At 40.8% G+C, this 27,381-nt stretch overlaps 1 protein-coding gene and 1 non-coding gene across 2 annotated transcripts in view; one reads left to right on the plus strand and one right to left on the minus strand.

Annotated features, from left to right (window-relative positions):
- LOC110381725 (centrosomal protein of 104 kDa) overlaps window positions 1-26,511 on the plus strand; it is a 33,120-nt gene extending 6,609 nt beyond the window's left edge. The window contains exons 2-20 of the mRNA XM_064041423.1: window positions 797-955; window positions 1,368-1,503; window positions 1,686-1,773; window positions 2,148-2,334; window positions 5,448-5,659; window positions 6,091-6,279; window positions 6,661-6,835; window positions 7,038-7,125; window positions 15,635-15,791; window positions 16,229-16,455; window positions 16,932-17,069; window positions 17,461-17,592; window positions 20,089-20,302; window positions 20,549-20,965; window positions 21,109-21,544; window positions 24,928-25,027; window positions 25,370-25,509; window positions 25,919-26,014; window positions 26,328-26,511. Coding sequence (XP_063897493.1) covers window positions 797-955; window positions 1,368-1,503; window positions 1,686-1,773; window positions 2,148-2,334; window positions 5,448-5,659; window positions 6,091-6,279; window positions 6,661-6,835; window positions 7,038-7,125; window positions 15,635-15,791; window positions 16,229-16,455; window positions 16,932-17,069; window positions 17,461-17,592; window positions 20,089-20,302; window positions 20,549-20,965; window positions 21,109-21,544; window positions 24,928-25,027; window positions 25,370-25,509; window positions 25,919-26,014; window positions 26,328-26,449 — 3,413 coding nt within the window. The 3' untranslated portion in view covers window positions 26,450-26,511. The remainder of the gene's footprint in view (window positions 1-796; window positions 956-1,367; window positions 1,504-1,685; window positions 1,774-2,147; window positions 2,335-5,447; window positions 5,660-6,090; window positions 6,280-6,660; window positions 6,836-7,037; window positions 7,126-15,634; window positions 15,792-16,228; window positions 16,456-16,931; window positions 17,070-17,460; window positions 17,593-20,088; window positions 20,303-20,548; window positions 20,966-21,108; window positions 21,545-24,927; window positions 25,028-25,369; window positions 25,510-25,918; window positions 26,015-26,327) is intronic.
- Trnac-gca (transfer RNA cysteine (anticodon GCA)) lies at window positions 19,435-19,506 on the minus strand. Its single transcript has one exon. It is a non-coding gene; the product is annotated as a tRNA-Cys (tRNA).
- Window positions 26,512-27,381: the final 870 nt, after the last annotated feature.

Raw genomic sequence — 27,381 nt, forward strand, 5'->3', positions numbered from 1 at the left:
AGCGTCTATAGGAATCGGATGCTTTTACTTAGGTACATGATTCAGCAGTCGAGTATGACATAGACTGAAATATATTTAGAGTCGTATCTAAGGGACATGAAGCTAACTAGGAAATGATAATAAGTAAACGCATATGCAAATAGGTGATGAAAACGGAGCCTTGTATGTAAAATATATTCAAGCTTCCGCTGGTTTCACCCGCGTCCTAAAGGAACGACTTCGCGTATTCGGATAAAGCGCAGCTTTTCCCGAACAGTGAAAGACTTCCTGAGATTAGTGGTTTCAAATACACCAACTCTTCGATTTTTAACATTAAGATTATACCATGGTAAGGTTGATTATAATTTGTGAGAATGCAATACAAGCGACAATGAAATATCGCATTGACGTTTTTCCATGTAAACGTAGCTGCACAGTTATAATTTAATTGGAACTACATTCCAGGAATGCTATGCTCGACATTCTCGTTTTAATTAAAATGTTTGAAGTACTATGAAGCTTATTGCTTTTAACATTACATAACATCGTGTTTTTCATTCGTCAAGAGACCTTATACTAAATAAGTAAATCGTTATTGTCATTTTGTAAGTAATATTTACCGATAACTTTGGCAGTTCTGTGGTTATTCAGAAGTTGTCAAGTAGTTAAGGATTGAGTGTGTGTGATAGGTAGGGAGTCGCTCCGTGCAAAACGCTGGTTAATCTCGAAGCAGACAATTTTCGTCAAGTCCGACTCGCACTAAACCGATTTTTTTTTATGACATATAAATCAGTTCTTGTATCTCTCTTGTCTCCAGGCGAGGACAGCTCGTACCCAGCATGCGAGCTGAACGCGCAGGGCCCGGCGGCGCGCGGCTGGCGCAGCGAGGGCGGGCCCCCGCACGAGCTGCTGCTGCGGCTGGCGAGGGTCACCTCCGTGCACAAGCTGCAGCTGCTGGCTCATCATCAGCTCATACGTATGTACTAGTGATACGATATGATGACGTTATGTAAGAAATCCAAGAGCTTTGCCGCGGGCGCGGTTTTAAAATGTTGTCTTCCCTAATCATCTTTGTCAGTAGCATCTCGATGAACTGAAATAAGTTCATAAAAATTAAGAGACAAGAAGTAGGTACTCAGGTACTTGTAGATTTAAATGGATTTGACAGAATAATAACTTTATCGACAGCTACCGAATACATCTCCACAATTCGGAAACACTTGTGGCAAATCTTTCGATTAAACCTACCTTTAACATAATGAGACTGGAGCATGCTCCGTGGTCTCAGTACGAATACTAAACATGACATTTTCCTATGCTACAATAAACTCTACTACATGCATGCATGCATTCTTCTATCCTACATTAAACATTTTCCCTCATAACAGCGGCATGCGTGGAAGTGCTAGTCTCAGGCGGGCTGGTCTCCGAAGGCGCGGCCACTCCATGCGGCGCCACCTACACCAGCGTCGGCAGAGTCACGCTCGCCCGACCGGCGCAGCAGGCCAGGACTAGAGAACTCAGGTGAGAAGGATATTGAGCTTTCTTTTAAAGTGACAGAGTTCATTTTCTTTCGTGGATTGTGAGATCACAACACACCATTTCTGTTTAAAATCGGGCTGATGAAAATGGTTTTAATTAATGACCTCTTAGCAGTCACGTATCTGTATAATTCTAAGCTAATATGTTGTGTCTTCGACTTGCAGATCAGCTGCACTGCCAGAGCCAACAATAGCCCGCTTCGTAAAACTCAAACTGTCTGGACCACACCCACCAGCAAAAGAAGATGATCAGGTTTGATATATGGACCACTTTTACTCCTACATTATAATACTAAGATCTCGAAAAACACATAGCAGTATCATACATTTACATTAGCATTCCATCATCAGCCTTTTTATTGTCCCACTGTAGGTCACGGGCAGGGTTGACGATTTCATGCTTGAATGTCCATGTTTCCTCAAGACGCTTTTCTTCACCCTAACTCAGTTATTGGTGTTCAAAGTAATTTACCTTTAGTCCTTTATAAAGACTTATACTACAAAGTACTATAAAACTTTGAAAAATTAAAATATATTTTGCCTCTCTAGTGTTCATGACTGAAGTTCCAAATACATTCTCAAAGCTATCAGAACTGATCCATTCTGAATCCATTTCCAATTCTCCAGGTAGCACTAATGGCAGTGAATGTCCTGGGTGAAGAAGTGGAAGAAACAGAGAGTTCTCCTGTACAGCCTGTCAGCAAGGAGCCGGCGTACTCGCCGTATGATGACCTGGCCTTCATCATGTATGTGGACAACGATATTGCTGACCTGGTGAGGAGCTTGGATGAGAAGAAGAAGGCTGCTGTTGGAGGTGAGTTATTGATGGTACAGACTATTAAAGTTGGGTGAGGAAAGATATATTGATAACTTCAAGCATTGAAATCTAGTGTGAAGAACTAAAAAAACATAAGAATTTTTTACTACTTCAGTAATTTCACCCTATCATTTCAAATACTTTGGCACCGTGATAAACATACATACTCGGAAATAAGTGGTAGTTGCATATTTTATGTCCTAACAAAATATACAGTTCTATTTACAAAAAATATGTAGGTTCTTTTAATTTTTAAGTTCTAGGAAAAAATCTCGTAAGCGCCTTTAGATTCAACTGCTAGTATTGATAGACGGTCTGCATTTTTTTTTTCAAAAGATCTAGATCTTTCAGACAAAGAAATATTTAACAAATATATAAATAATATAATTGTACAATAAACCGGCCAAGTGCGAGTCAGACTCGCGCACCAAGGGTTCCGTACAAATCCTGTATAGATAAAAAGTGAGTCTCGGGCCAACCGTTCAGTTTAGAACAATCATAGTTATGGTAATTTCGTGAGAGTCAAAGTAGTTAATATTTTTTATTTTATAATATAACTAAAATAGTAGGCCAGTACCTTGTAAAAGTTATTTTATTAAAGTTATTTATATATTATTTATATACAACATTTTATAGTCATCTTTCAGAAATTTGATTGAAAATAACTAATTATGTCTTAAAGGTCATTGGGCATATCTGACCCGCTTTGTAAAAAGTGGCGGACATGAACCAAAGTACTTTTAAATTGTGGAGAATGGTATGACGTTTCTTTGAATATAAATATTTTATTAAAATTCCATGGAGACGAATGTCCAGGATTGTTTGAAAAATATAAAAGACAAGCAGTTTCAGAGGATTGTACAGGTTGCAATGCTAGTTTTTATTGTTAAAGACTTTTCATAAAGAAGGAAGATCCAATTCGGATGACCAGGATCTGATGAGGATCTGGAAACCCTGAGAAATCGAGGGCAACTCTTGAATATTGTAGGCACGCATCGAGTCATAACCAGACATGTGAGTGTATTTTTGAGGGTACTGGTAAACAGTGAAGGTTTGGAGCTGATTTGATTATGGAGACTACAGAGAGTCGAGGGAACTCCTGAACAGTATGTTACGACTACCACGTGCTTGGGCTTATTTTATTCGTATTGGCGAAGACTTTCCACATAGATAGGTTTGACTGCCATAGTGAGGTCGATAGCAACGATCAGATATAGTTATGGGAACTCCTTTACAATTTATAACGTAACCTTGTGTTGGAGCTTATTTTATTTTAGGTGATGAGAATTCACTACTAATGGGCTCTTTTATTTTTGAGGGATTAATCACCTAACGAGCCCCAGTTTCAGGTTTTTTTCGAAACCGCCTGACGACTTGTAGCTGTCGAATTGTAACAACGACTTCTAGAGAGTAGGATTCGGGTCTGCTGGCTTTACGTTTCTAGAGCCTTGACAAAAGTGTAATTCTGTCCCTTTCTTGGTTTTATAAAATCGGCTTTATTTTATTTTGTAGCATTTTGCACACAAATCTAACTTCTAACGTATAAAAAAGCAACAAGAAAACAAAAGCAAGAAATAAATTAAAAAGATGTTAGGTGCATCGGTCTAGAAGTCGGTGTCTAGAGGATGCATCTATTTTATTTAACCACCGAGATCTAGACCGATGCATATAAACAGTTTTCTTGTTGTTTTTAGAAGTGTGAAGTGAAAAGTTCTCGTCAATACGAATAATATAAGCCCAAACACGACGTAACTAAAACATACCGTTAGGGAGTTCTCTCGATTTTCTCACATCTCCATCATCAGGTAAGCTCTAGACCTTCACTGTTTGATAGTAGATATCACCAGACATACATACATCTGAGAATCAAGTTTTAATCCTATGCATGCCTACAATTTCTGATAGTTGCCCTCGATTTCTCAGGATTTCCATCATCAGACCCTGACCTGATGACAATGGAAATAAACGGTGAGTATACTCTTTCACTACAAAGAAATGATTTCTCAAATCCGTCAAACGTGGTCGTTTAAATTCCCCATTGAAATGAGGAAAATATTTGATGTTTACACCTGATTTTCTCTAGATTTCCATGGTTCACATTGATGCGACTAATGCCATAGTAAATCAGAGCCTTTATCATTATACTGTGCTATATTTCGTTCGTATCCGCCGTGGGTATGGTTTCCATACTAAGGTGCCCAATGACCTTTGAATGATTTAAAATTTTTCACAGTTTAGAGGCAATTATATTTAAGAAGTGTTTGATATGAATTTCACTTTTTATTCAAAACTTTAATATCTCTACGCGTTCATGTGAAAAAGGGTAGGTAGTAAGTTTATAATAATTAATAAAATATTTTATGTCATGTAAGCAAAAATAATATTTTTATATTTTATGTAACTTCAAATTTATCATTTTCGCAATTTTTCCTTTATCTGTACTACATAACGTTGCTTCGTGCCGAATTTCAAGATTCTGAGTTCACGGGAAGTACCTTGTAGGTTTTGATTCCCTAGCGTGTGACGGAAATTCGTCTAAGGTTTCGGTAAAACTGCTGTATCTTTTGATCGCTTTAACTTAGAAGTTTGATTTTTTCATTGCTTAAAGGGACAATAGACCTAGGTATTTGGTATAAATTTCAATTTGGTACCTTTATTCGTTCGTGAGAAATAAGGTAGTAAGTTTTATTTTATTAAAATATTTTTATTATATTATATAACAAAAAAAATGTGATTTTCGCAATTTTTCCTATATTTGCATTATATGACAATGCTTCATGCCAAATTTCAAGATTCTGAGTTTACGGGAAGTACCCTGTAGGTTTTGATTCCTTTGCGAGTGTCGAAAATTTGTTGAAAATATCGACATAATCGGTTGTATCTTTTGATTGGCTTGGCTTAGAAGTTTGATATTTTCACAGCTTAAAGGGGCAATAGACTCGAGTATTTCATGTGAATTTCAGCTTGATACGTCCACGCGTTCTTAAGATAAAGGGTCTTGACAGACAGACAGACAGACAGACAGACGGACAACAAAGTGATCCTATAAGGGTTCCGTTTTTTTCTTTTGAGGTACGGAACCCTAAAAAAGAGCTTTTTCTTAATCTCAGAGGAGCGCTTCGAATACGCCCGTCGCTTGAAGTCAGCGGGCGCTGCGCTCGCGTCCGCCGGCATCCGTATCGGTCGCTGGCGACTGCGCAAACGCACAGCTGCTGCGAGGGATGACTTCGAGCTGGCGAGGAGGATGAGGGACAGGATCGCTGATGCACTGTGTGGAGTGAAGGAGGATCCTCAGCTGTGTCGGTTGTTTGAAGAGGATGGGGTGAGGAAAAGAGAAATTATATAGCACTTCCTATTTAGAAGAAAAATAGATCTAAAGGAGTAGAAACGCGGAGGATGTTAATGTACAACTGATTCTTGCGTGTTGATGGTCACAAATATTTGTAATGTTTCGCCATAAGTAAACTTTTTCTGTCCTACCAAAATTGAACTTACCTACATACACAATGGGAATGTGATCATATTTAAATCGCTTTATTTAGACAATATTTTTAGCCTTATCGATAAGTCTGAAAAGACAGTCGAAATCCAAAAAGCTGTGAAGATTTAAGTCAATCATCATGTTCAGTATCCATGATAAAGATGATAAAATCAAGTATACTTAATTTTATGATCTACATTTTACTTTTACTATACTAAAGTATAAACAAATAATAAATACTTTGACTTAAAAAAAAATGTATCTACTTCCAGCCGGACCGCCGCAACGACTCCTCAATGCCTCAAGAGTACGACTTCTCCCATCATCTCTCACCATCTGTAGCAGCCGGGTCCCTGAGCCTGGACATACCCTCGCCTGTGCCTCCTATAGAACCGGAGCCTGAGCTGCAGGACCCGGAGTATGTTAATGGAGAGGAGGAAGATGTTCAGGATATGCAGCCGGTGAGAATTCTGATCAGATTAAGCGTTTTAAATTTGTTAGATGATTGTATGATTACCTTAAAGTTATTGTGAATGTCGCTGAGCAATCTGCTAAAATACTGGTACCTATAACAATGACGATGATTTTCTTCTCTTTTTACAAATCCTCTCAAATTATTTCAAATTATGACTGTCTGGGTCGAAAGTCGACTTAAACGGTGTAGGGTGGTTTATAGTCTTTGTTGGTAGAATGTGAGTTTAGAGCATTTTTCACTGTTAAATGAATCTTCGATATTGTAATAGTTGAGTTTGAGTTTTTATCATTGAAATCAATTTACACAACCGAGACAACATTGAAGCAACTACTTGGGAAAGTGCTTATTGATGAAAATCACATTGCAGTCACCAGAACCAACTTTACAAGAAGAAATTCCACCGACACTCCCCGAGCCAGTGCAACCACAACCCGTCCAATTGATTCAAGAAGAGAAAGAAGTGCAGAAGAAGATAGAAGAAGATGAACTGAGGAAAGAGACTGACAGTCCTAGAAGGAGTATCACACCTAATGCTGCTAACGGTATGTTCATTACTATTACTTAGGTCAAAAAATGCTGAATTCGAAATAACTCCTGATTTTTGACTGGATATCGAGTGGAAAAATACTAAAAATATACCAAAGAAAGGCAAATAAACATCTAACGATTAATTGTGAAGAAGCAACAGTAATTAAAAAGCATTTCCAGTAAATATATAATATAACTAAATATAAACTTTAACAGGCTCACTGGTGCGACGTAGAAATAAGAGCGCTGGTCCGAGATCCACATTTGAGGCATATGAAGAACGATTATTACCAGCGTTGAGGCAGTAAGTTAAAATTTCTTACATCCCTAGTGGAAGAAATTGGTATAAGTAATTCTTAAAAAATCAAGAATCAAGACAGGCGCAGATGCTCGTCACGCTTGCTGTAGCAACTTGCACCGGCCGAAATGTAATTTCGGTGCGTGGTACTACTCTGGGGAGACCAGATCTTGGTCTTACGATAAAACACTTGTTGTTCGAGTAATTCCTGTACAGGTAACAGCAAAGATACAATGCACGCACATACCTTGCGAATCCGGGCTGCGACCTGCACTGGCCGTTGAGCTTCCAATCCGTTTGATCCCGGGATGCTTTGGTCTGCTGGTTGAGATGATTTCACACCAAAAAACTAGGAGTTGTAGTCGGTTTTGTTGGTTTAGGTTGATGAGCAGCGATATTGTCGTGTTCGCGCGCGTGATTTCGTTTTCTTCAACGACTGACAGAGCGCTTGCCGGCATTGGTCACTCGAACGAGCTTCGCGCGAGTCATGCCCGATTCTGATTGGTCAATGTGCGTACATGAACAACCAACAGATTGGCGTTTCGATACTGCTCCCGCAGGATACCAGAACAACAAGTATGAAACTAAATTGATTTTGTTAAATTACGTTTTGTTTTCTTTATGGAAACGAAACATCCCGCCCACCAAAATGCCTATGGTATTTTCTGGTTAAAATAAAAAAAAGATTAAAGAGAGATTAACGATAGGGGAAAAACACGAATATTAAAGTAACTAAAACGATTAAAGTTTTGAATGAAATTTTACTTAAAACTAAATGTTACGGTTATATGGTTAGAAAAGCTAATCAGAGTCCTCTATAGGAAGTGGACACAGTTTAACTAAAGGTCGATTTATAATCTGTTTGTTAGAATTTTGAACGGATGCACTCCGAGCTATTCCATCAGCACCAACCTGAAGGTCTACAACTCTAGCCAGTGTCCAATGCAATGGTGAACGATTATCGTCCTTAATGATTACCATAGAACCTATTTGTAACGGTTTAGAGTGTTTTGTCCATTTGGCTCGTTGCGTTAAAGAGTTTAAGTATTCTGATTTCCATCGAGACCAAAAACTCTGTTGAAAAGATTGGATCAGCTGCCACCGGTGAAGCCGATTTGGATTAACGTTAGAGAGATCTTCATCGGGAACGGCTGTCAACGGTTCTAAGGTGAGAAAATGACCCGGAGTGAGACACGTCATGTCGTTTGGATCGGAGCTAATGGGGTAGAGTGGCCTTGAGTTTAAAATGGCTTCTATTTGAACAAAGAGAGTTGTAAGCTCCTCAAAAGTCAGAACCTGATCACCCACGACCCGGAGCAAGTGAGATTTTGCGGCTTTGATCTGAATCTCCCAGACACCGCCGAAATGCGGTGCGCCGGGGGGGTTAAATTTAAATTCGATTTTTTCCGCATTCGATGCCTGTTCCATTAAAGTTGAGAGCTGGTTCTTAGCTCCAACGAAATTAGTGCCACAGTCCGCGTGAATGACGTTACACCGACCGCGCCTTCCGATAAAACGGCGTAACGCAGCAATAAACCCTTCCGTTGTTAACGTCGAGACGACTTCTAAATGCACCGCTTTGGTCACTAGGCAAACAAACAAGCACAAGTACGCCTTATCCATTTTCGCGCCTCTATGTGAACCGAGTTTAATACGGAACGGCCCTCCTAGATCGACACCGACCACAGAAAATGGTTTAACTTGATTGACGCGATAAGAGGGAAGATCGCTCATGAAAGGTTGTAACGGCTGAGGATTAGTTCGAAAACATTGAATACACTTGGACAAACGCCGACGAATAACGCGTTTTGCAGCAATGATCCAGAATTGTTGAAGTAGTAAAAAATGTGTAGTATTAATGCCTGGGTGTAAATAACTGCGATGAATGAAATCGATAACCAAGTAAGTAAAAGGATGGTCAGAAGGTAAGAAGGCGGGGTGCTTTTGCTCGTATTCGAGACCTGATCGAGAAATCCTACCGCCCACCCTGAGCACTCCCTGGTCATCAAGGAACGGATTTAACTTGCGAAAAGGTTTTGATAAAGTGCTTTTAGATTGCAAATAAGATATTTCTTCTAGAAACGCGCGATGTTGTACATGTTTAACTATTTTTATAAGAGTGTGATGACGTTCAACGTTGTTAAGAAATCCTTTTCGATTCACTTGATTGGGATGTCTAGTATTATTAATAAACCGATATACATACGTGAGAACATTAACTAACTTAGACAATGATGAGAAACGATTTAGTAACATTTCGATGATGGATTCGTCAGGTAAGGTTTTATCAAGTTGATCGGTTAGTAAGACTACAGACTTGCGTTCTTCGGATTTAACGAGTACCTCGTCGTCGCGGGATGCCGTATCAGGGCTAGAAGGCCAGGAGCAGTGATCCCTACGCAGCCAATCAGGGCCCGCCCACCATAAGGAATTGTTAACGAGTTCGCTAGGTAATTGACCACGAGAACAAACGTCCGCAGGGTTATCTCCCGAAGGTACATGGCGCCAGCACACGGTTGCGGTAAGATCTTGGATTTGACTAACTCGGTTTGCGACGAATGTTACCCAGCGGGATGAAGGGGCTCGCAGCCATGAAAGAACTACTGTTGAGTCTGACCACAGATAGACATCGTTAATTATAATGCGATCAAGGTAAGTGTTACGAACGAATTTATAAAGCTCTGATAGAAGAACTGCAGCGCAGAGCTCCAGTCGAGGCAATGAAGTTCGCTTAAGCGGCGCTACACGAGCCTTGGAGCAGACCAGATACGTGGTGACATTGTCGCTTCCGTCAGTAACCCGCAAATATATCACAGCACCATACGCGACCTCGGAACTGTCACAAAACCCGTGAAGCTCGCACGATTTTACATCACAACAAGTTAACCTGCGAGGAATTCGAACTTGAGATAACTGTGATAATTGAACCTTGTACGTATTCCACATACTGATAACCTCATCAGGTGGTGTTTGATCCCATCCGATACCAAGAATCCAAAGTTTCTGGATGTATATTTTGATTTGAATTGTAAGGGGACAAAATCCTAGAGGGTCAAACACTCTAGCTAGTTCGCTGAGAATCGATCGTTTTGTACATGGCCGGTCGAAAGGTTTGATGTCGAAAAGAAAGACGTCTGTGTGAGGATCCCATTTTAGGCCGAGAATTTTAAAAGTTGGAGATTCAGAGTTATCGAGAGAAACAGAACCAGCAAGACGATCTTCAGTAGGAAGGTTATGCAGAAGTTGCGCGTTATTAGACACCCATTTTCTAAGATGAAAGCCACCCAGTTTGAACAAGGCAATTAGTTGGTCTTTTGCCTGTTGGGCGTTTTCTAACGTGTCAGAACCACTGGCGACGTCGTCGATATATACGTCAGACAGAATAATCCCTTTCGCTACGGGATACTGATCGCCTTCGTCTTCGGTAAGCTGTCGCAGAGTGCGACACGCAAGGAAGGGTGATGATGAAACGCCATACGTTACAGTGTTCAAACGGTATTCTTGAAGACATTCTGTTGGCGTGGCTCTCCAAAAAATGCGCTGATAGTCACGATCAGCGGGTGAAATTAAGATATTACGGTACATTTGTCGAACGTCGGACATAAAAACGATATTGTGTATCCTAAAGCGTAACAAAATTTCTATAATATTCGGTTGCAACTTTGGACCGATTAGTTGAGTGTCGTTTAACGATCGAGTGGGCATCCTGGGCCGACGCATCAAAGACAACGCGGAGACGGGTAGTAGCAGAATCAGGACGCAAGACGCAATGGTGTGGAATATAATATTTCCCTTTATTGAGGTCATTCCCGGGAACCAGAGACATATGACCGGAGTCCAAATAATCTGTCATAAAATCCACGTATTGCCTTTTTAGTTCAGGGTCACGAGATAACCTACGTTCTATTGCATGAAAGCGTCGAAGTGCAACGTCACGAGAACCCTCAAAATTTGGTCCGATATCATCCTTGAATGGTAAGCGTACTATGTATCGTCCATAGGCATCGCGGCAATGATCGGATAAAAACTTTTGTTCGCAAAGCGCTTCATCTGGAGTCAAAAGGGACGCTTTGGGTACGCAGTCTAACTCCCAGAAACGTTGAACCAACGAATTCAAATCGATGTCGTTATTTCCCAATGCGTGCACTAAGGTATTTGAAGCTAGACGAGTTTTGCCCAAAAGAAGCCAACCGAAAACAGAGTTAAGAGCGATAGGTTGATTTGCATTGCCCTTGATATGTTGATTTAGAAGCGAGTCAGCGAACACCTCCGCACCGAGCAATATATCGACAGGTCCCGGAAGATCAAACCCAGGGTCTGCTAAAGGTTTCGATTCAATGTGTGTCCACCCAGATGTGTTAAGTTTTGCTATCGGCTGATCTCCACATATTGTTGAAATGACGTGCAAATTCAATTTATATAGGATTTTCTCTTTTGTACCTATCAAACAAGTGACGTCACCAAGAATCGGCGCTGCCGCATCTCCAATTCCACTGACGCTATCGTTAGCCGGAGTAAGGGGTAAGGTCAGACGTTTTACTGCCTTTTCTGTGATAAAATTGCTTTGACTTCCAGTGTCAAAAAGAGCTCGGAACGTTTGCATGGAGCCGAAGGCATCACGGACCTGGACAAGTGCCGTGGCCAGTAGGACAGTGGTGTGTGTTAATGACCTTGACACTAAAGTCGATTTAGACGGACTTGACTCCCTAGACCTATCGCGATGGAGTAAGGTGTGGTGGTTTCTCTTGCATGTGCGACACGAAAAGATAGATTTACAATCTTTTAAATGGTGAGATGGGTTTAAACAGTTGAAACACCAGTGTTTCTCAGTAGCGATCTGCAAACGTTCATCAAACGATTTTTTAAGAAACTCGGGACATGCGGCGATGGAGTGGGAATCTGAACAAAACGTGCACTTTTTTGTGTATGGGACATTAATTGTTCCCCCTTCACTAAGTTGTGGTGTAGCGGCGGGCTTAGCGGCAACGAGTGTGTGTGATAAAGAACTACGCGGTTTAGGTTGCGGGTGAGCAGGTTCAGACCTCGGTTGAAGTTTGTTCGATTCAACGAAATGTGTGTCTCGCAATAAAGCCTCACATTTGGATTGTAAGAAAATTTGCAATTGTTTATAAGTAGGTAGTTCTACATCGGAATGTTTCTCCTCAAAATCCCGACGAAGCCTCTGGTCGACCTTCGATAAGATATGATATACTAAAACAAAATCCCAATGGTTAACCGGTAAATTAATCGTTTTTAAAATACTTAAGTTCTCTTCAAATAAATCGAGCGACTTTCTAAATGCGTGTGCGTCGTGAACCTTAAATTCAATTTTTAAAATATCCCGCCAACATGTAAACGCAAGATCCCGTTTATTCTTATAGCGCGCCGTGAGTGCTTCGTATGCGTCGCGGTAATGTTCGTGTGTCAAAGGAAATGCCTTGATAACAAGCAGCGCGTCGCCGCTCAGTGACGAGACGAGGTAGTGAAACTTCTCAGTGTCGGTTAACGATGTTGAGTTATGTATTAAGGCGTTAAACGTATCATAAAACTCAGGCCATTTTTTTATATCGCCGCTAAAGTTAGGAAGCACAATTTTCGGTAACCGAATATTCGACGAAGAAGCGGAAGAAGTGCTACAAGACTGAGTTGATTCAGTTTTAGATAAAGCTCGATGGATTGATAACACTCTGTAATACATCTCGTCGAAACCTTCTTGAATGTCATTATCTTCATTTTCAGGGTCATCGAGAATCCCCTGGATCGTAAAATGCGCATCCTCAAAACTAGCAACATGTCGCTTAACGTCTTGAAAATGTGATAAGAACAAATTTAGTTGCGACGAATCGTTCTCGGCCAAAATACCTATCTCCAACGTTTTGTTTAAACGGTTATAAGAAATAGTTCGTTTTCTACGTAAAGACGGCAAATCTTGAGTCGAATATTCGAGTACACTTGATTTAGATTTTGATAATGTACCCCTGCTGGTGGATTTACCGAGAAGCGGCATTTTATTTTAAATGTTTATTGAGTAGGTGCAAACACAACGATACGATAATTTTCTGTTAGTGTGTGAAGAACTTCGATACAGAGATAAGACTTACGAATAATAATTAATTACAAGTACCTAAATGCACGTAAGTAAGTAATTCACGCAAGTATATATCCACCTACCCAAACGCACACCGAAATTCGGCGCGCTGGAACTACCCAAGTACTTTACCCGAAGCGTGTAGGTATCTTTATCGCCACGGACTAACAAATCTCACTGCATAGGTACACACCGGTATGTAGGTATTCGGTTCGATCACTGTGTAGTAGATAGAATGTACCTACTACAACAATTGGTTACCTCGTTGTTGTATTTGTAAGTATTTATTCTAATAATAGCGGTTGACGATATTTCGATTTACCTAGACAGTGAATAATAATACTGTAGGTGCGTTTATACGAATGAAAGTAGGTAAGTTTAACAAACAAATTGTTACTTAACAAAACGACTGTAATAAAAACTGTTAATCTGCTTAAATAATAATTAGGTACGTTATTTGTTATGGTGGGTCACTATTAGGGCTGCCATTCGTCCGGGTTTCCCCGGATTTGTCCTCGTTTGGAGGCCGTCCGGGGGCCGTCCGGGCGGGGTTTCAAGAAGTGTCCGGGGAAAACCCGGACATTTTTCATAGGGCTATCTTAACCTATGGTGCCTGGGTATGCGATGCGAATAACCCGGGCGCCTAATAATGCAGAAGTCGAAGTGCCCCAAATCTCAAAAATTTTCGCGCTCGCTTCGCTCGCGACTTCTTTTCTTCACACAATTTTTTTTTACGTTTAGCTACTTTAATATCCCAATATTCAAAAAATTTTGCGCTCGCTCGCTTGCGGCTTCTTCACTTTGCGGATTTTTTATTATACAAGTTTAGGTGCTTTAGTGACCCAAAACTCAAAAATTTTCGCGCTCGCTGCGCTCGCGGCGACTTCACTTTACAGTTATTTGTATTTTTCAACGTTTTTTTGTCTAACCTATCAAGAAGGTAACTCCTAGTTTCCAAATGAGCTTTCTTAATTATGACCTTCGAAATACATTAAGTCACAATCTTTCAATACTAGGTACTACATGAGCTAGAGACGGCCCTGACTTTTCATGTAAGGAAGGACCTCATTGAATTTAAGTAATATGGTAATATTAAAAATTAGGTCTTGTTAAACAAAAAAAATCGGACTCGTCCGGGGAAAAAATGCGATTTACGCCAAATGTCCGGGTTTTTTTAAATATTTGTCCGGGTTTGGCGAAATTCGAAATGGCAGCCCTAGTCACTATGGATGAGTATTCACGAGCCGATTATTCGTTTATTAGGTACTTATTGCGAGTTGTAAAAGTGTGCACCGATAAATTGTTAAAGTGATTGCACAATTCTATTTCACCACAATAATTACTTAAACTAGCAAGCAGGAATACCTATGCAGTACGTTATTTGTAGTTAGATCGGTATAGGTACCCACACGCTCCGGAATTGTTAGAAGTTTTTGTTCGATAACGAATTGGCGATAGCTCGTAAACGTGACACTCGTGAATGAAATTAATGTTATTGGAATGATACGATAGTTCTGATGGGATAACTCGGAATGCGATAATTGTTAGATTGTTAGATATGTTTTGTTAAAACAATAGATCGGTCAAGATTATTCCAAGTTGCGTTATTTCAACCAGAAAACCAATATGGCGGTAAGAATGAAATGGAAGCTCCCGGGTTTCGGCACCAAAAAGATGTAGCAACTTGCACCGGCCGAAATGTAATTTCGGTGCGTGGTACTACTCTGGGGAGACCAGATCTTGGTCTTACGATAAAACACTTGTTGTTCGAGTAATTCCTGTACAGGTAACAGCAAAGATACAATGCACGCACATACCTTGCGAATCCGGGCTGCGACCTGCACTGGCCGTTGAGCTTCCAATCCGTTTGATCCCGGGATGCTTTGGTCTGCTGGTTGAGATGATTTCACACCAAAAAACTAGGAGTTGTAGTCGGTTTTGTTGGTTTAGGTTGATGAGCAGCGATATTGTCGTGTTCGCGCGCGTGATTTCGTTTTCTTCAACGACTGACAGAGCGCTTGCCGGCATTGGTCACTCGAACGAGCTTCGCGCGAGTCATGCCCGATTCTGATTGGTCAATGTGCGTACATGAACAACCAACAGATTGGCGTTTCGATACTGCTCCCGCAGGATACCAGAACAACAAGTATGAAACTAAATTGATTTTGTTAAATTACGTTTTGTTTTCTTTATGGAAACGAAACACTTGCCTTATTGAAACCTATTTATGTACGACCTAGAAAAATTGGTCTAGCAGAGACTGGTTTCCCTATTAAAAGATGAATTGTGCGATACCTTTTAACCCGAACACATTTCAGGTTTGCATTTGAAAATAAATGACACAGCATTTTATATTTTCTGTCTAATTTTCTACGTAGATTAAGCCATGTCAAGACTGTTCACCAAAAAACCTTTCCCTCATTCCAGTTCTCACACGAACGAGTACTTACGCGAGAGTCGCGAGGAGGAGTGCAGTGGCGGCAGCGCGGCGACGTCGCACTCGCGCTCCACGCAGCCGCACAAGCTGAACGAGAGGGAGAGGAAGCATGCTGCGTTGCCTATACTGATCTTTGGTTATCCGCTGGTAAGGAGTTGGAGATCGCTCACCTATATAATAGCACTATGTCAGCAATACATTGTGTATTGCGATATTGTAGTTCGTAAAGCTCAAGAAGTAAGAGACACTTAGATGATGTCGAATTGTGCAAAAGTTTTTGGTAAGCTTTGGCCGACAGGTCTTCGCGGAGACCCTAAGCTCTTCGTTTAAAAAGTACTTTAGGCACGCCAGCAAGGCAAAATTCTATCCTGAACAGAATAGAATTTTACTACACCTATAGTCTACCTTTCATTGCTATAGTGAGTTTTTACCAAGAGAAGAAAGAGTTGAGATGGAGTCAGTCTTGGCTTCAATAGGCATTAGCATTAGCATTTAGGCCAGTTTTTAGGCAAGTTAAAATAAATTCTAAAAATTATTGCACTACATTCTCTGCGTAAAAACTTAAAGACCACGTCTTTTTGCAGGTCGAAAAATTCTACTCCAAAAACTACTTGGACAAAGAAGAAGGCCTCTCCCGTCTCCGCGCAGAACTGACGTCACCATCGAACGGTAGTACTAAGACGTCTCCCAACAAGACCGCCAGGGCCGCCGCCATCTTGTTGCAGAGAGCTCTGAGAGACAAGGTGTTCTCTGTCTACAGTCAAGCCAATGAGGTCGTGAAGGTGCTGTTCAAGGAATTCGTGCCGGACAGGTGAATTGAACTTTGGATCTTATTTTGAATGGTCTTAGGTCGAAACTTCAGTGAGAGAAGACTATCAATTCAATCTATCGAATAGCATGTGTATTTAGAGCTTTCCATGGAGGCACAATTTTGAGTTAGGACTACCGTAGAAAAAAATAGAAAAGCTTCGAATGGCTCGAAAAGTCTACGAGCTGGTACTTTTTCTTGAATTCCAATGTATTCTTGAATCGAAAAGGCAACACCCATCATGTTCCTTCTTAAGCCCTTTATGTACCAGGGCAGCGGTAACTCTTTCGAACAATCCCGCAGCCTCAGCAGGCTTTCGCCCTAGTGTTGCCCACTGGGATCTAAAATACAACTGCTTTGACTTTTCATTCATGTGATGAACTTATTTAAAGAGTGGTCGTCAAACTTACAAAAATGACATAGTTATATATTTTTTTGAAAATTCTATTCAGGGAAACCAGCAAAGCTTCAAATTCCAGGGTGTGTGCGGCCGAGGTGGGTCGGTGCCTGGAGAAGTTGCTGCCGGAGCTACTGCGTGCCTGCGGAGACCCGGCGCCCAGGGTACACTCCACGGCACAGCATACTGTCCTCACTGTTGCTGACTGTCCTCAAGTTAGGTAAAGTGGCACAACTGCATAGCTTAGTCTCAGAGTGAAAACCTCGTAAGTGTACAAACTTTTCACGAGGAAGGAGGTTTTCTTCTTAGAAGCTCAATAATCTTTGCATTTCCAAGGTCTTCACCTTTCTCTGGGAAGGAAGCTCTTCAAGTCTACAAGTATCAGATATATTATACTTTTGCAGTTCAAATCTACTATCTTAGGTAAAAGTTATTTGCTCGTTTATAAATATATCATCGCTACTGGAAATAAACCCATTAGTATCGATAAAGAAAAGCGTCTTCTAAATAGGTAGTAGCTGAAGTTTGGCACAAAAGAAACTTCGAAATAAACGTATCTAATAAAGATAGGACCTGAAGCACAAATTAGCGATATTAAATCGACATTCCAGAGCCCTCCACCTGATCCCGCAGCAGCTGGTGAGGCCGGTGGCAGCGTCCATGCATCCCCGACTGGCGCTATCCCGCCTGCAGATGCTGGAGCAGCTCATACTCAGCCACGGCATCTCCACTGATAAGAACAGGTAACTCAACATTCCAGAGCCCTCCACCTGATCCCGCAGCAGCTGGTGAGGCCGGTGGCAGCGTCCATGCATCCCCGACTGGCGCTATCCCGCCTGCAGATGCTGGAGCAGCTCATACTCAGCCACGGCATCTCCACTGATAAGAACAGGTAACTCAACATTCCAGAGCCCTCCACCTGATCCCGCAGCAGCTGGTGAGGCCGGTGGCAGCGTCCATGCATCCCCGACTGGCGCTATCCCGCCTGCAGATGCTGGAGCAGCTCATACTCAGCCACGGCATCTCCACTGATAAGAACAGGTAACTCAACATTCCAGAGCCCTCCACCTGATCCCGCAGCAGCTGGTGAGGCCGGTGGCAGCGTCCATGCATCCCCGACTGGCGCTATCCCGCCTGCAGATGCTGGAGCAGCTCATACTCAGCCACGGCATCTCCACTGATAAGAACAGGTAACTCAACATTCCAGAGCCCTCCACCTGATCCCGCAGCAGCTGGTGAGGCCGGTGGCAGCGTCCATGCATCCCCGACTGGCGCTATCCCGCCTGCAGATGCTGGAGCAGCTCATACTCAGCCACGGCATCTCCACTGATAAGAACAGGTAACTCAACATTCCAGAGCCCTCCACCTGATCCCGCAGCAGCTGGTGAGGCCGGTGGCAGCGTCCATGCATCCCCGACTGGCGCTATCCCGCCTGCAGATGCTGGAGCAGCTCATACTCAGCCACGGCATCTCCACTGATAAGAACAGGTAACTCAACATTCCAGAGCCCTCCACCTGATCCCGCAGCAGCTGGTGAGGCCGGTGGCAGCGTCCATGCATCCCAGACTGGCGCTATCCCGCCTGCAGATGCTGGAGCAGCTCATACTCAGCCACGGCATCTCCACTGATAAGAACAGGTAACTCAACATTCCAGAGCCCTCCACCTGATCCCGCAGCAGCTGGTGAGGCCGGTGGCAGCGTCCATGCATCCCCGACTGGCGCTATCCCGCCTGCAGATGCTGGAGCAGCTCATACTCAGCCACGGCATCTCCACTGATAAGAACAGGTACTTGTAAACTAGTTGCCACCAGTGATCCGTGTCTAGTGGGAACTACTAAACGAACTCGAAAAGTGTATACAGTGTCGCATATTACATAATAGAATTACAACAGTGTGTGTGATAAATGGGCTTTCTAGGCCTTGGGTATTTGTCAAATTGGTCCAGTGCACAAGCTAACAAGCAAAATATTCAGCCTCTAATCATTGTCATGCTCAGGGGTAACTTAACCTGATCTTGAACTGATTCTTTAGACGTGTAGCCACAAGAGGTTTCTAATCGACCAAAAAAAACCTAGTTACAGCCTATTTATCGTCCCACTGCTGGGCACAGGCCTCCTCTCACACGGAGAAGGATTGAGCATTAATCACCACGCTTGCTCAATGCGGGTTGGTGATTTCAGACTATATAGTCCAGGTTTCCTCAAGATGTTTTCCTTCACCTTTTTATCAGCCATTGGTGTCTAAGATATACTTAGAAAGTACATACAAACTTAGAAAAGTTGCATTGGTACTTGCCTGACCTGGATTCGAACCCGCGCCCTCATACTCGAGAGGTTGGTTCTTTGCCCACTAGGCCACCACGACTTTTTTAAAAAACCTAAATGAAAAAAAAAAAACGTTACGATTGCTATAATTTTAATCCTTGTCAGAAATATAATATTTTTAAAGAAAAATCAAAAATGGATAGTGAATGCATATTTATCGATTTTCATCGAGAAGTATTTCGAAGTGTTACGAAATTTTTGATCTAAAATTATTGTGTTCAGTCTTTATACAATTCATTTTACTAATCAAAAATATTTTTTAGGGGACACCCGGACTTGAACCGGGGACCTATCGATCTGCAGTCGATTGCTCTACCACTGAGCTATATCCCCGTTGAGAACCTAGCTCAAATTAGGCATTATATTCCGAAAGAGTCAGTCTTTTGTTTTATTTTCGCTCGAACGCTTTTGGCAGTTTAGGCGGAACGGAAAGGTCACAGCATGAAGGTTGTATATCCTTTTATGAGAAGATGTTTAGAAATGTGTTCAATAATAAATTCTTTTTGTTTTTATTCTCTGCATAGTAACGTCGCAATATTTTATGATAATGTAGCAATACATTTACAGCAACAGTGTATTTCCTATGTATTTATTTCATAATTTTGTACGGCCTATGTACAAATCGTAATTTTAATTGCAGAAACATACGAAAAAAGAACGAGTTACTAATTCAATAAGAAGTAATTTACAACCAGACATTTAATTTAGCCTATGGATTTCTATTTAGCCATCATCACCCTATTGGGATCCCAAAGCATCGAAAGTCTTCCCAACATTGCTACACTACTCTTTGTCTTCCATACTTTGATACTAACCTAACCTAACCTAACCTAACCTAACCAAACACATCAACATCTTCAAAAATACAGCTATTCTCTGCAACCACTTAAATATCCCACATCAATCTCCTTTCAGCGGTCTCACAGTTCGTCGTCTAGCAGAATGCGGGGCTGCCGGGGCTCAGCACGCAGCCGGCTCCGTCCGTGCTGCAGCAGAACGCATACTCCTGGCTGCGTACGCCAGGTCTCCAAGAGTGGTGCGCGCTCAACTGCCTCCGGATGACGCCGTGACTAGGAGGAACCTGATATATAGGCATCTGTTCCAGCAGTTCGATAGGATTGATATGCAGGTTGGTGGGACTTGGTATAGCTTTAGAATAGCCGAAAAGCCTTATTGTCTTTTAAGTGTAAAGTCCTCACGGACACGGATATGTAAACTGTGTAAATATTTTATATTTATTGAAAACTACAGAAAACCTGTTCAGTAAGAATCATAATTCAATGGATATTCAAAACTAAGATTACTATGCCATCTTTGTAAAGACAAAGAAGAAAGGTGTCTAAATGCTTATATTACTACTTATTTTTAAATACAGAAAATGCTAAACCAAGCACCAACAGAAGAACAACTCCTGAACGGCGCAGACCAGTCAATGGCAGACTCCACCATGGAAACTGCCAGCGTCACCCAATCCACCAGGAGTGGTACCACCGTCAGCGGCATGACAGCTTCCTTCGGCATGACGTCATCAATCGGAGCCACGTCATCATACAGCCTGAAGTCCATGACGTCAAGTGTGAGCGGAGCCACCCTAGCCCCTTCAAGTCTCAGTGGAAGCTATACCACGTCCAAAACAAAGAGTAGTTTGAAAAAGTCACCAACTAAGAGGTATACTCCAAGGAGTGTTACGAAGGATTTCTCAAATTATCCGGGGTATAATAAGCTGAGGTTAGATAGTGCTGTCAGTCCGAAGCATTCGCCTAGGTCAGCTGCTTCCAGTGGAAATGAGAAGGTGAGACATTTTTGCTACCTGTACCTAGGAGTAGTTTTGTTCCAACGATGCGTTAGTCTTTTGTTTTCCTAAACTTGAAGACATGTTTCTTGTAACCACTTGCAACAAAGCTTACCTAACCTTGATCTTCTTCACCTCCCCAGGTACACTTCCAAGAAGGTCACAGCCAAAGCCAATCCCAGTCCGAGCAAGTTGTCTACCGGCGCACGAACCGAAACACTGAAAACCGCCACTCCATGATCCACTACGACCACGAACCTTCGAAGCCACAACTCAAAGAAAGACCCGTTACTGTCTACGAACCCTTACATTTGGATTACCGAGACTCCCCAACTTTAGGGTCTCCTAAAACCTCTAAAAATGATCTGCGAAGTATGGACTCTTTACCCATGGACTCCCCACAGATGTCCAGGAATGAGTTAAGGTGTGATTCGGACTGCAGAAGCCTGGACTCCCCCAAAGTGAAGGCTGATTACTTCAGAGAAGGGGTTTTGGAGTCTCCGAAACTGGTGGCGGGGTTGAGGAATCTTCATCTTGATGAGCATAGCCAGATGGATGAGAGCGGGTATTATAGTCCAGGTAAGTTCGTTTTAAGGACCCTTTGGAATGAAGAAATAAATATATATGTTACCGGCAATCTGTATAATCCGGTATTGTATACAATACCTAGGCAATGTATAGAATACCTAAAACGTGTAGGTAATGTATGAAATATTATTTATTTTATACTTTTCCTAGGTATTGTATACAATACCGAAGGCGCAGCCGGTAATGTATGTAAAAGACAAGTGCAGGGAAGGATCGTGCGGGCAGGATCGTGTTGCGACTTGTTTAGAGTACCTAGCGAAATATCTTACTTGCTTGTATTTCATTCTGCTGCGTGCGACGCTGGCGGGAGGACGCGCGTAGCATGTAATGAGTTCATTGAGTAATCCTTACGATACTTTTGTTACTTTTCGTTAGTGAATTTATTTCATTAAAAATGACAGCCGATCAACGAATATCTGAGATGAGAGAAAGGTTTTGTTCACAATTGCGAATTAAAAGACACGCAGCAAGTACTAAAAATCGCACATTTATTGACGATCAACGGTATCAACAATTATTAGAAGAAATAAAAAATGCGAAAACAGCCGAAAAGAAGTCACCCCGGGATTACTGGTTATTGAAGCATTATGATTTTATAACTGTTGGTCAAAAACATAAGTTGATATTTCCTGTGAATACACCGAATACCAATATTATATACTACGTCACTGATAGTGAATTATTCCAAGTACTTCACGACGCACATCAGAGTATCGGCCATGGCGGACGAGACCGAATGCTGAAGGAGCTTTCTACACGATACAAGAATATAACTCGCCACGATGTTGAACTATATCTGCAACTTTGCGAACCGTGCCAGCAAAAACAAAGAGGAATAAAAAAAGGGATCGTCGTCAAGCCCATACTTTCATCTGAATTTAATTCTCGCTGTCAAGTAGATTTGATTGACTATCAGTCTCATCCAGACCGGGAATATAAATTTGTTATGGTATATCAGGATCACCTGACGAAGTTTGTAATTTTAAGAGCACTGAAAACAAAACGCGCGGAGGAAGTAGCGTACAATTTACTGGATATTTTTACACTGATTGGTGCACCAGCAATCCTACAATCAGACAACGGTAGAGAATTTTCAAACCAAATTGTAAGCAGTCTTAAAACATACTGGCCAACCTTAAAAATTGTGCATGGCAAGCCTAGACATTCCCAAAGTCAGGGGAGTGTCGAAAGAGCGAACCAGGACATCGAAAACATGCTAACAACTTGGATGCAAGATAATGATAGCGAACGTTGGAGTGATAGTCTGCGATTTGTCCAACTCATGAAGAATAGAGCGTTTCATTCAGGTATAAAAAGAACACCTTATGAAGCTCTTTTTGGATCTAAAATAAAAGTCGGTATATCTTTGCCTCTCGTTGATACTTACAACCTAGAAAGTGAAGAGGATTTAGAAAATGTAATTAATTCATCACCAAGTATACCCATTGCTTCAGAATCTTCAGGACCTGTAATAGTAGATCCAGCTGGGGCACAAAATCAACCTCTACAGGCTCAACACCAACAAAGCCCTGCCATCGAAAGTGCTGAGATCCATAATGAAGCTTTAAATGTTCAAAGTGCGCATGATGAACACATGACTATACCAAGTAACGAGATTTCTGATAAGCCTGCGAATGTTGAAGATGTTCCTTCTGAGGTAAATGATCAACCGTTAAATGATCTGAGTTTTAGAGAGTTAAGTACTCCACTCGTGTGCTGCGTTTGTTCCGAAGAGACAACAGGTGCTCATTCGTGTAGAATGTGCAATAGACCTATTCATGCTATTTGTGCTGCTCCGGAAAAAAATATGGCTGAAGGCTGTGGTTCTAAAGTTGTTTGCCCTTTATGTGCAAAAAACGCTTTAGCTGTAGAAAACCGCATCAGTTCCAAAGATAATTTGACAGAGCAAGCTCAGAAAATGCTTAAAACTTCTGAAAAAAAATTCCCCCCAGTAGCGTTGGGTACCACTGTAAGAATCCCTGTTCCGGAAGTCGACAGAGGTCGCGGTGATGCTCGCAATATACTAGCTGTAGTCCTACAGAAAACAGATGACGAACTTTATCAACTAGGCACAAAGCAAGGCGTTGTTAAGACATTGTATTCAAGACAGCAGTTTACAGTTTGTCATCAAGAATTACTTAAAAAAGAAGACGTACCTAATCTAGAAACGACACTCCGTATAGTTGCGACTCAGCAATCTACGGGGACAGGTCAGGGATTTGTCAAATGTAGTTGCAAAAAACACTGCGATACTAAAAAGTGTTCTTGTCTTAAAAGTAAGATTTTATGCACTTCGAAATGTCATAATAGTTCCTCATGTAAGAACAAATAGTTTTTTAACTTAATTTTTATTAGGCAGAAGACCTACTTATTATGTTTACAGAATTGTTTTGTTTCTTAGTTTTTTATGCTTATTACGTACAAAATGTCATGATAGTTCCTCATGTAAGAACAAATAGTTTTTTAACTTAATTTTTATTAGGCAGAAGACCTACTTATTATGTTTACAGAATTGTTTTGTTTCTTAGTTTTTTATGCTTATTACGTACAAAATGTCATGTAAGAACAAATAGTTTTTTAACTTAATTTTTATTAGGCAGAAGACCTACTTATTATGTTTACAGAATTGTTTTGTTTCTTAGTTTTTTATGCTTATTACGTACAAAATGTCATGATAGTTCCTCATGTAAGAACAAATAGTTTTTTAACTTAATTTTTATTAGGCAGAAGACCTACTTATTATGTTTACAGAATTGTTTTGTTTCTTAGTTTTTTATGCTTATTACGTACAAAATGTCATGATAGTTCCTCATGTAAGAATAAAGATTTTAAGAATAAAGATTTTTTTTATACTTAATTTTGATTAGACATTAGACCTATCTATCCTTGTATAGGGCCTAGTAGGTAAGTTAAGATTAAATAAATCTTTTGTAGTAATTCTTAATTCTTCTGAAGAACAATTATTTTAAGGAGCACTTTAATTGTTAATTTTAATAAAGTTGATTTTAAGTAATGGAACATGTTTTATTTGCACGTCATTTTATAGGTAGGCCTGTCAAAATTGATAAATATAGACCAAAATCGATTTATTTTACACATTGCCGATGCACCATCAGGTAATCTATACAATCCCTAGGAATTATATACATTACCTAGGTAAAGTATCTAATGAACAATAATATCCATAATATTTCATACATTGCCTGGACGCCCCAGGTATTATATACATTGCCTGGGTATTGTATAGAATACCTGAATTATACAGATTGCCGGTAACATATATACTATTTGATTTGATATTGTTATATTCTCACTCAATGGACCAGTAAGTTTTCTAACAGCAATAACTGAATAGGCTAATTTAATGTGTCCAGGCAGAAGACATCAGGTCACGAGCAGCGAACACCACTACGAACCATATGACGTCGGTAACGCAGATGTAGCTGAAAATATTCCTGATACTATCAGCTTGCAGTAAGTTCTACTACCAACCCGTTATATCTAGTTCCAAAAATAGTCATTTATTTATTTGTTACATGTCATACGTCGCTGTCTATAGTTGATCATATACCAGGATGGATGATAAAAGATTTTCAACATGTAGATCAAGCGTTAGGCTTGATTTGGATGTGATGTTTACTTTTTGGGAGCCGTGGCAAGAATATGGAGGGTCCCTTCATAAGCCAATTTGGCTGTGCAGCCACTCTCAAAGCTCTGGAAGGAGCGGAGTCTAAAATAATTGCCACTCTTGTTGTATGGTTAGTTCGGCACTTTATTATATCTCCTCTGAGTGCTACACTACTGTATCTTCCCCAGCACGACGTGCACGTGGTGCGGTCGGCGGGTCCGCGCGGACGCGCTGGAGGCGCACTACTGGCGGCGCTGCGTGCTGCTGGCGCGCTGCCCGCACTGCCGCGTCGCGCTCGAGGCTAGGATGTTGCACGCGCATTTGTTGGGTACGGTTTGAGAGTTTGTTGAAACTATTTACTTTCAGCCTTCACTTCTTCGTGGCGAGTCTATGGCAATAGAGCTTGCACAATACATTGAGTGGCACAGAAGGTTATCGTCGCTCGAAACTGCTGTCACAACTTGGATATAAAACAAGTGTGGTATATAGATCAAATGGTCACGCTTTCTGTGTACATGAGAAGATGCGTTTGCCTTTAAGTGGGACAATAAGAAGCAATGAGACTGGGTTTCTTATCCCAATAAAAATTTTTAAAAAAGTTAAGTAAATTAGAACACGTTGAACTGTGCAAACGGACGATTATTTCTTTAAATACATATGATGATTTGGTTAAGTAGGGAACTTTTTTCTGCCCTTTCCAATATTTTATCTAATTCAATACTTTTCTCAAATTGCAGAAGAATGCACGATGAGCGAGGGCAGCTGGAAGGCGTGTCACAAGTGCGGAGCAGCTCTTAGAACTGATGACTCCGATTATCACGCCAACTGCATACGTGAGTATACAAGCATATTTATTTTTTCAAGCAGATATTTTGTCTCATAATTTGCTCTTTCCTTATAGGCCAAACAGATTTTTTGACTGAAAAGATCAGAAGAATGGATCTTACGACTGACAACCATTATCGTATTAGGTTATACTAGCAGTCGACCCCAAAATAGTTGGGAAAAGGCTAGACAGATAAGGCAAATGATTATGTATATTTTTTTCTTTAGTCCGGGATCTTTTGGCGTATTTGAATGGCCTACAGCATCGTCTTTTCAATGCTTCTTTCCAATGAAATATCTACGTAAGTTCTTTACTTCCAGCTCTCGGCATGGACGAGTGGAAGTGCCCCTACTGCTTCACCAACGTGCTGGCGCGGGACCTACCCTGGCAGAGGCACCTGATGCAGTGTCCTCGGAACCCCAGGACCACGCAGTCTTCATAGTCAAACCTTCAACGTTCTATTTTGAGTTCTGATTGGCATGAGTTCGTGCCAAAGTTAATGGCGGTTCGGAACAATGGCTGGTTAGCTGTGCAGAAGTAGGGATTAGCTGGCGGTATAGATGCGTGCGCGAAGGGTATGTATGGCTGTAAGGAAATTAGTCACGAGCCGCCAATAAGTTTGGCGACAACTATAGTTAGAAGACTGGTTCTTGCTGGTAAGCTCTTAAATGAAGGTTTATTTGTTTCATAAATCATATAAATCTTATAAGAGAGTCAGTTTTGAATGTTTAATACTTTAGATTTTGGAGTTCTGCAGTAACTTTTCCACAAGATATTCTTTACCTATCGTGGATTTTTTTATGAACCAATTTGAACTGGTTTAAATATAGTTTTGTTTCTACTGAATATTGCTTGTTACTCTTAAAGAGTTCAAGTTTTTTTACATTTAAAGAAATTAAGTTTCTGATCTTTACTAATACTTTCGAAGATATGGAATGAACAAAAAGAAAGTGGTTATATGATAGTAATTATTATTAAGAAAGGTGGCTTTTGGTACCTAAGCCAATTATGGAGTATAAAAGTAATGAACGATTTAAACTAATTCAACCCTAGTAAAGCTAAATTGTGCATATTTTATAAAAGTTTTATTAAAAAAGCTTGCTAAAAACTAATAAAAATACCAAAAGTATTACAAATTGGCTGAAACCCGCTCAACAATAGCATTTTATTTTTTGATGATTTTAATATGGATGAAATGAAATTGGCTCAACTCATTATCTATTAAAATTAACTTTTCGCTTGCTGAAAGAAAATAATATTAAACTGATCATCGTATAAGCACTTTCTTGGATAAATCACATTTTCACTAAATATTATCAAGATCATACAACATTTATTCGACTAATAATCATTTATTCGACTATTCGAATAAAA

The sequence above is a fragment of the Helicoverpa armigera genome, chromosome 25, assembly GCF_030705265.1.
Source record: "Helicoverpa armigera isolate CAAS_96S chromosome 25, ASM3070526v1, whole genome shotgun sequence".
NCBI classification, from domain to species: domain Eukaryota; kingdom Metazoa; phylum Arthropoda; class Insecta; order Lepidoptera; family Noctuidae; genus Helicoverpa; species Helicoverpa armigera.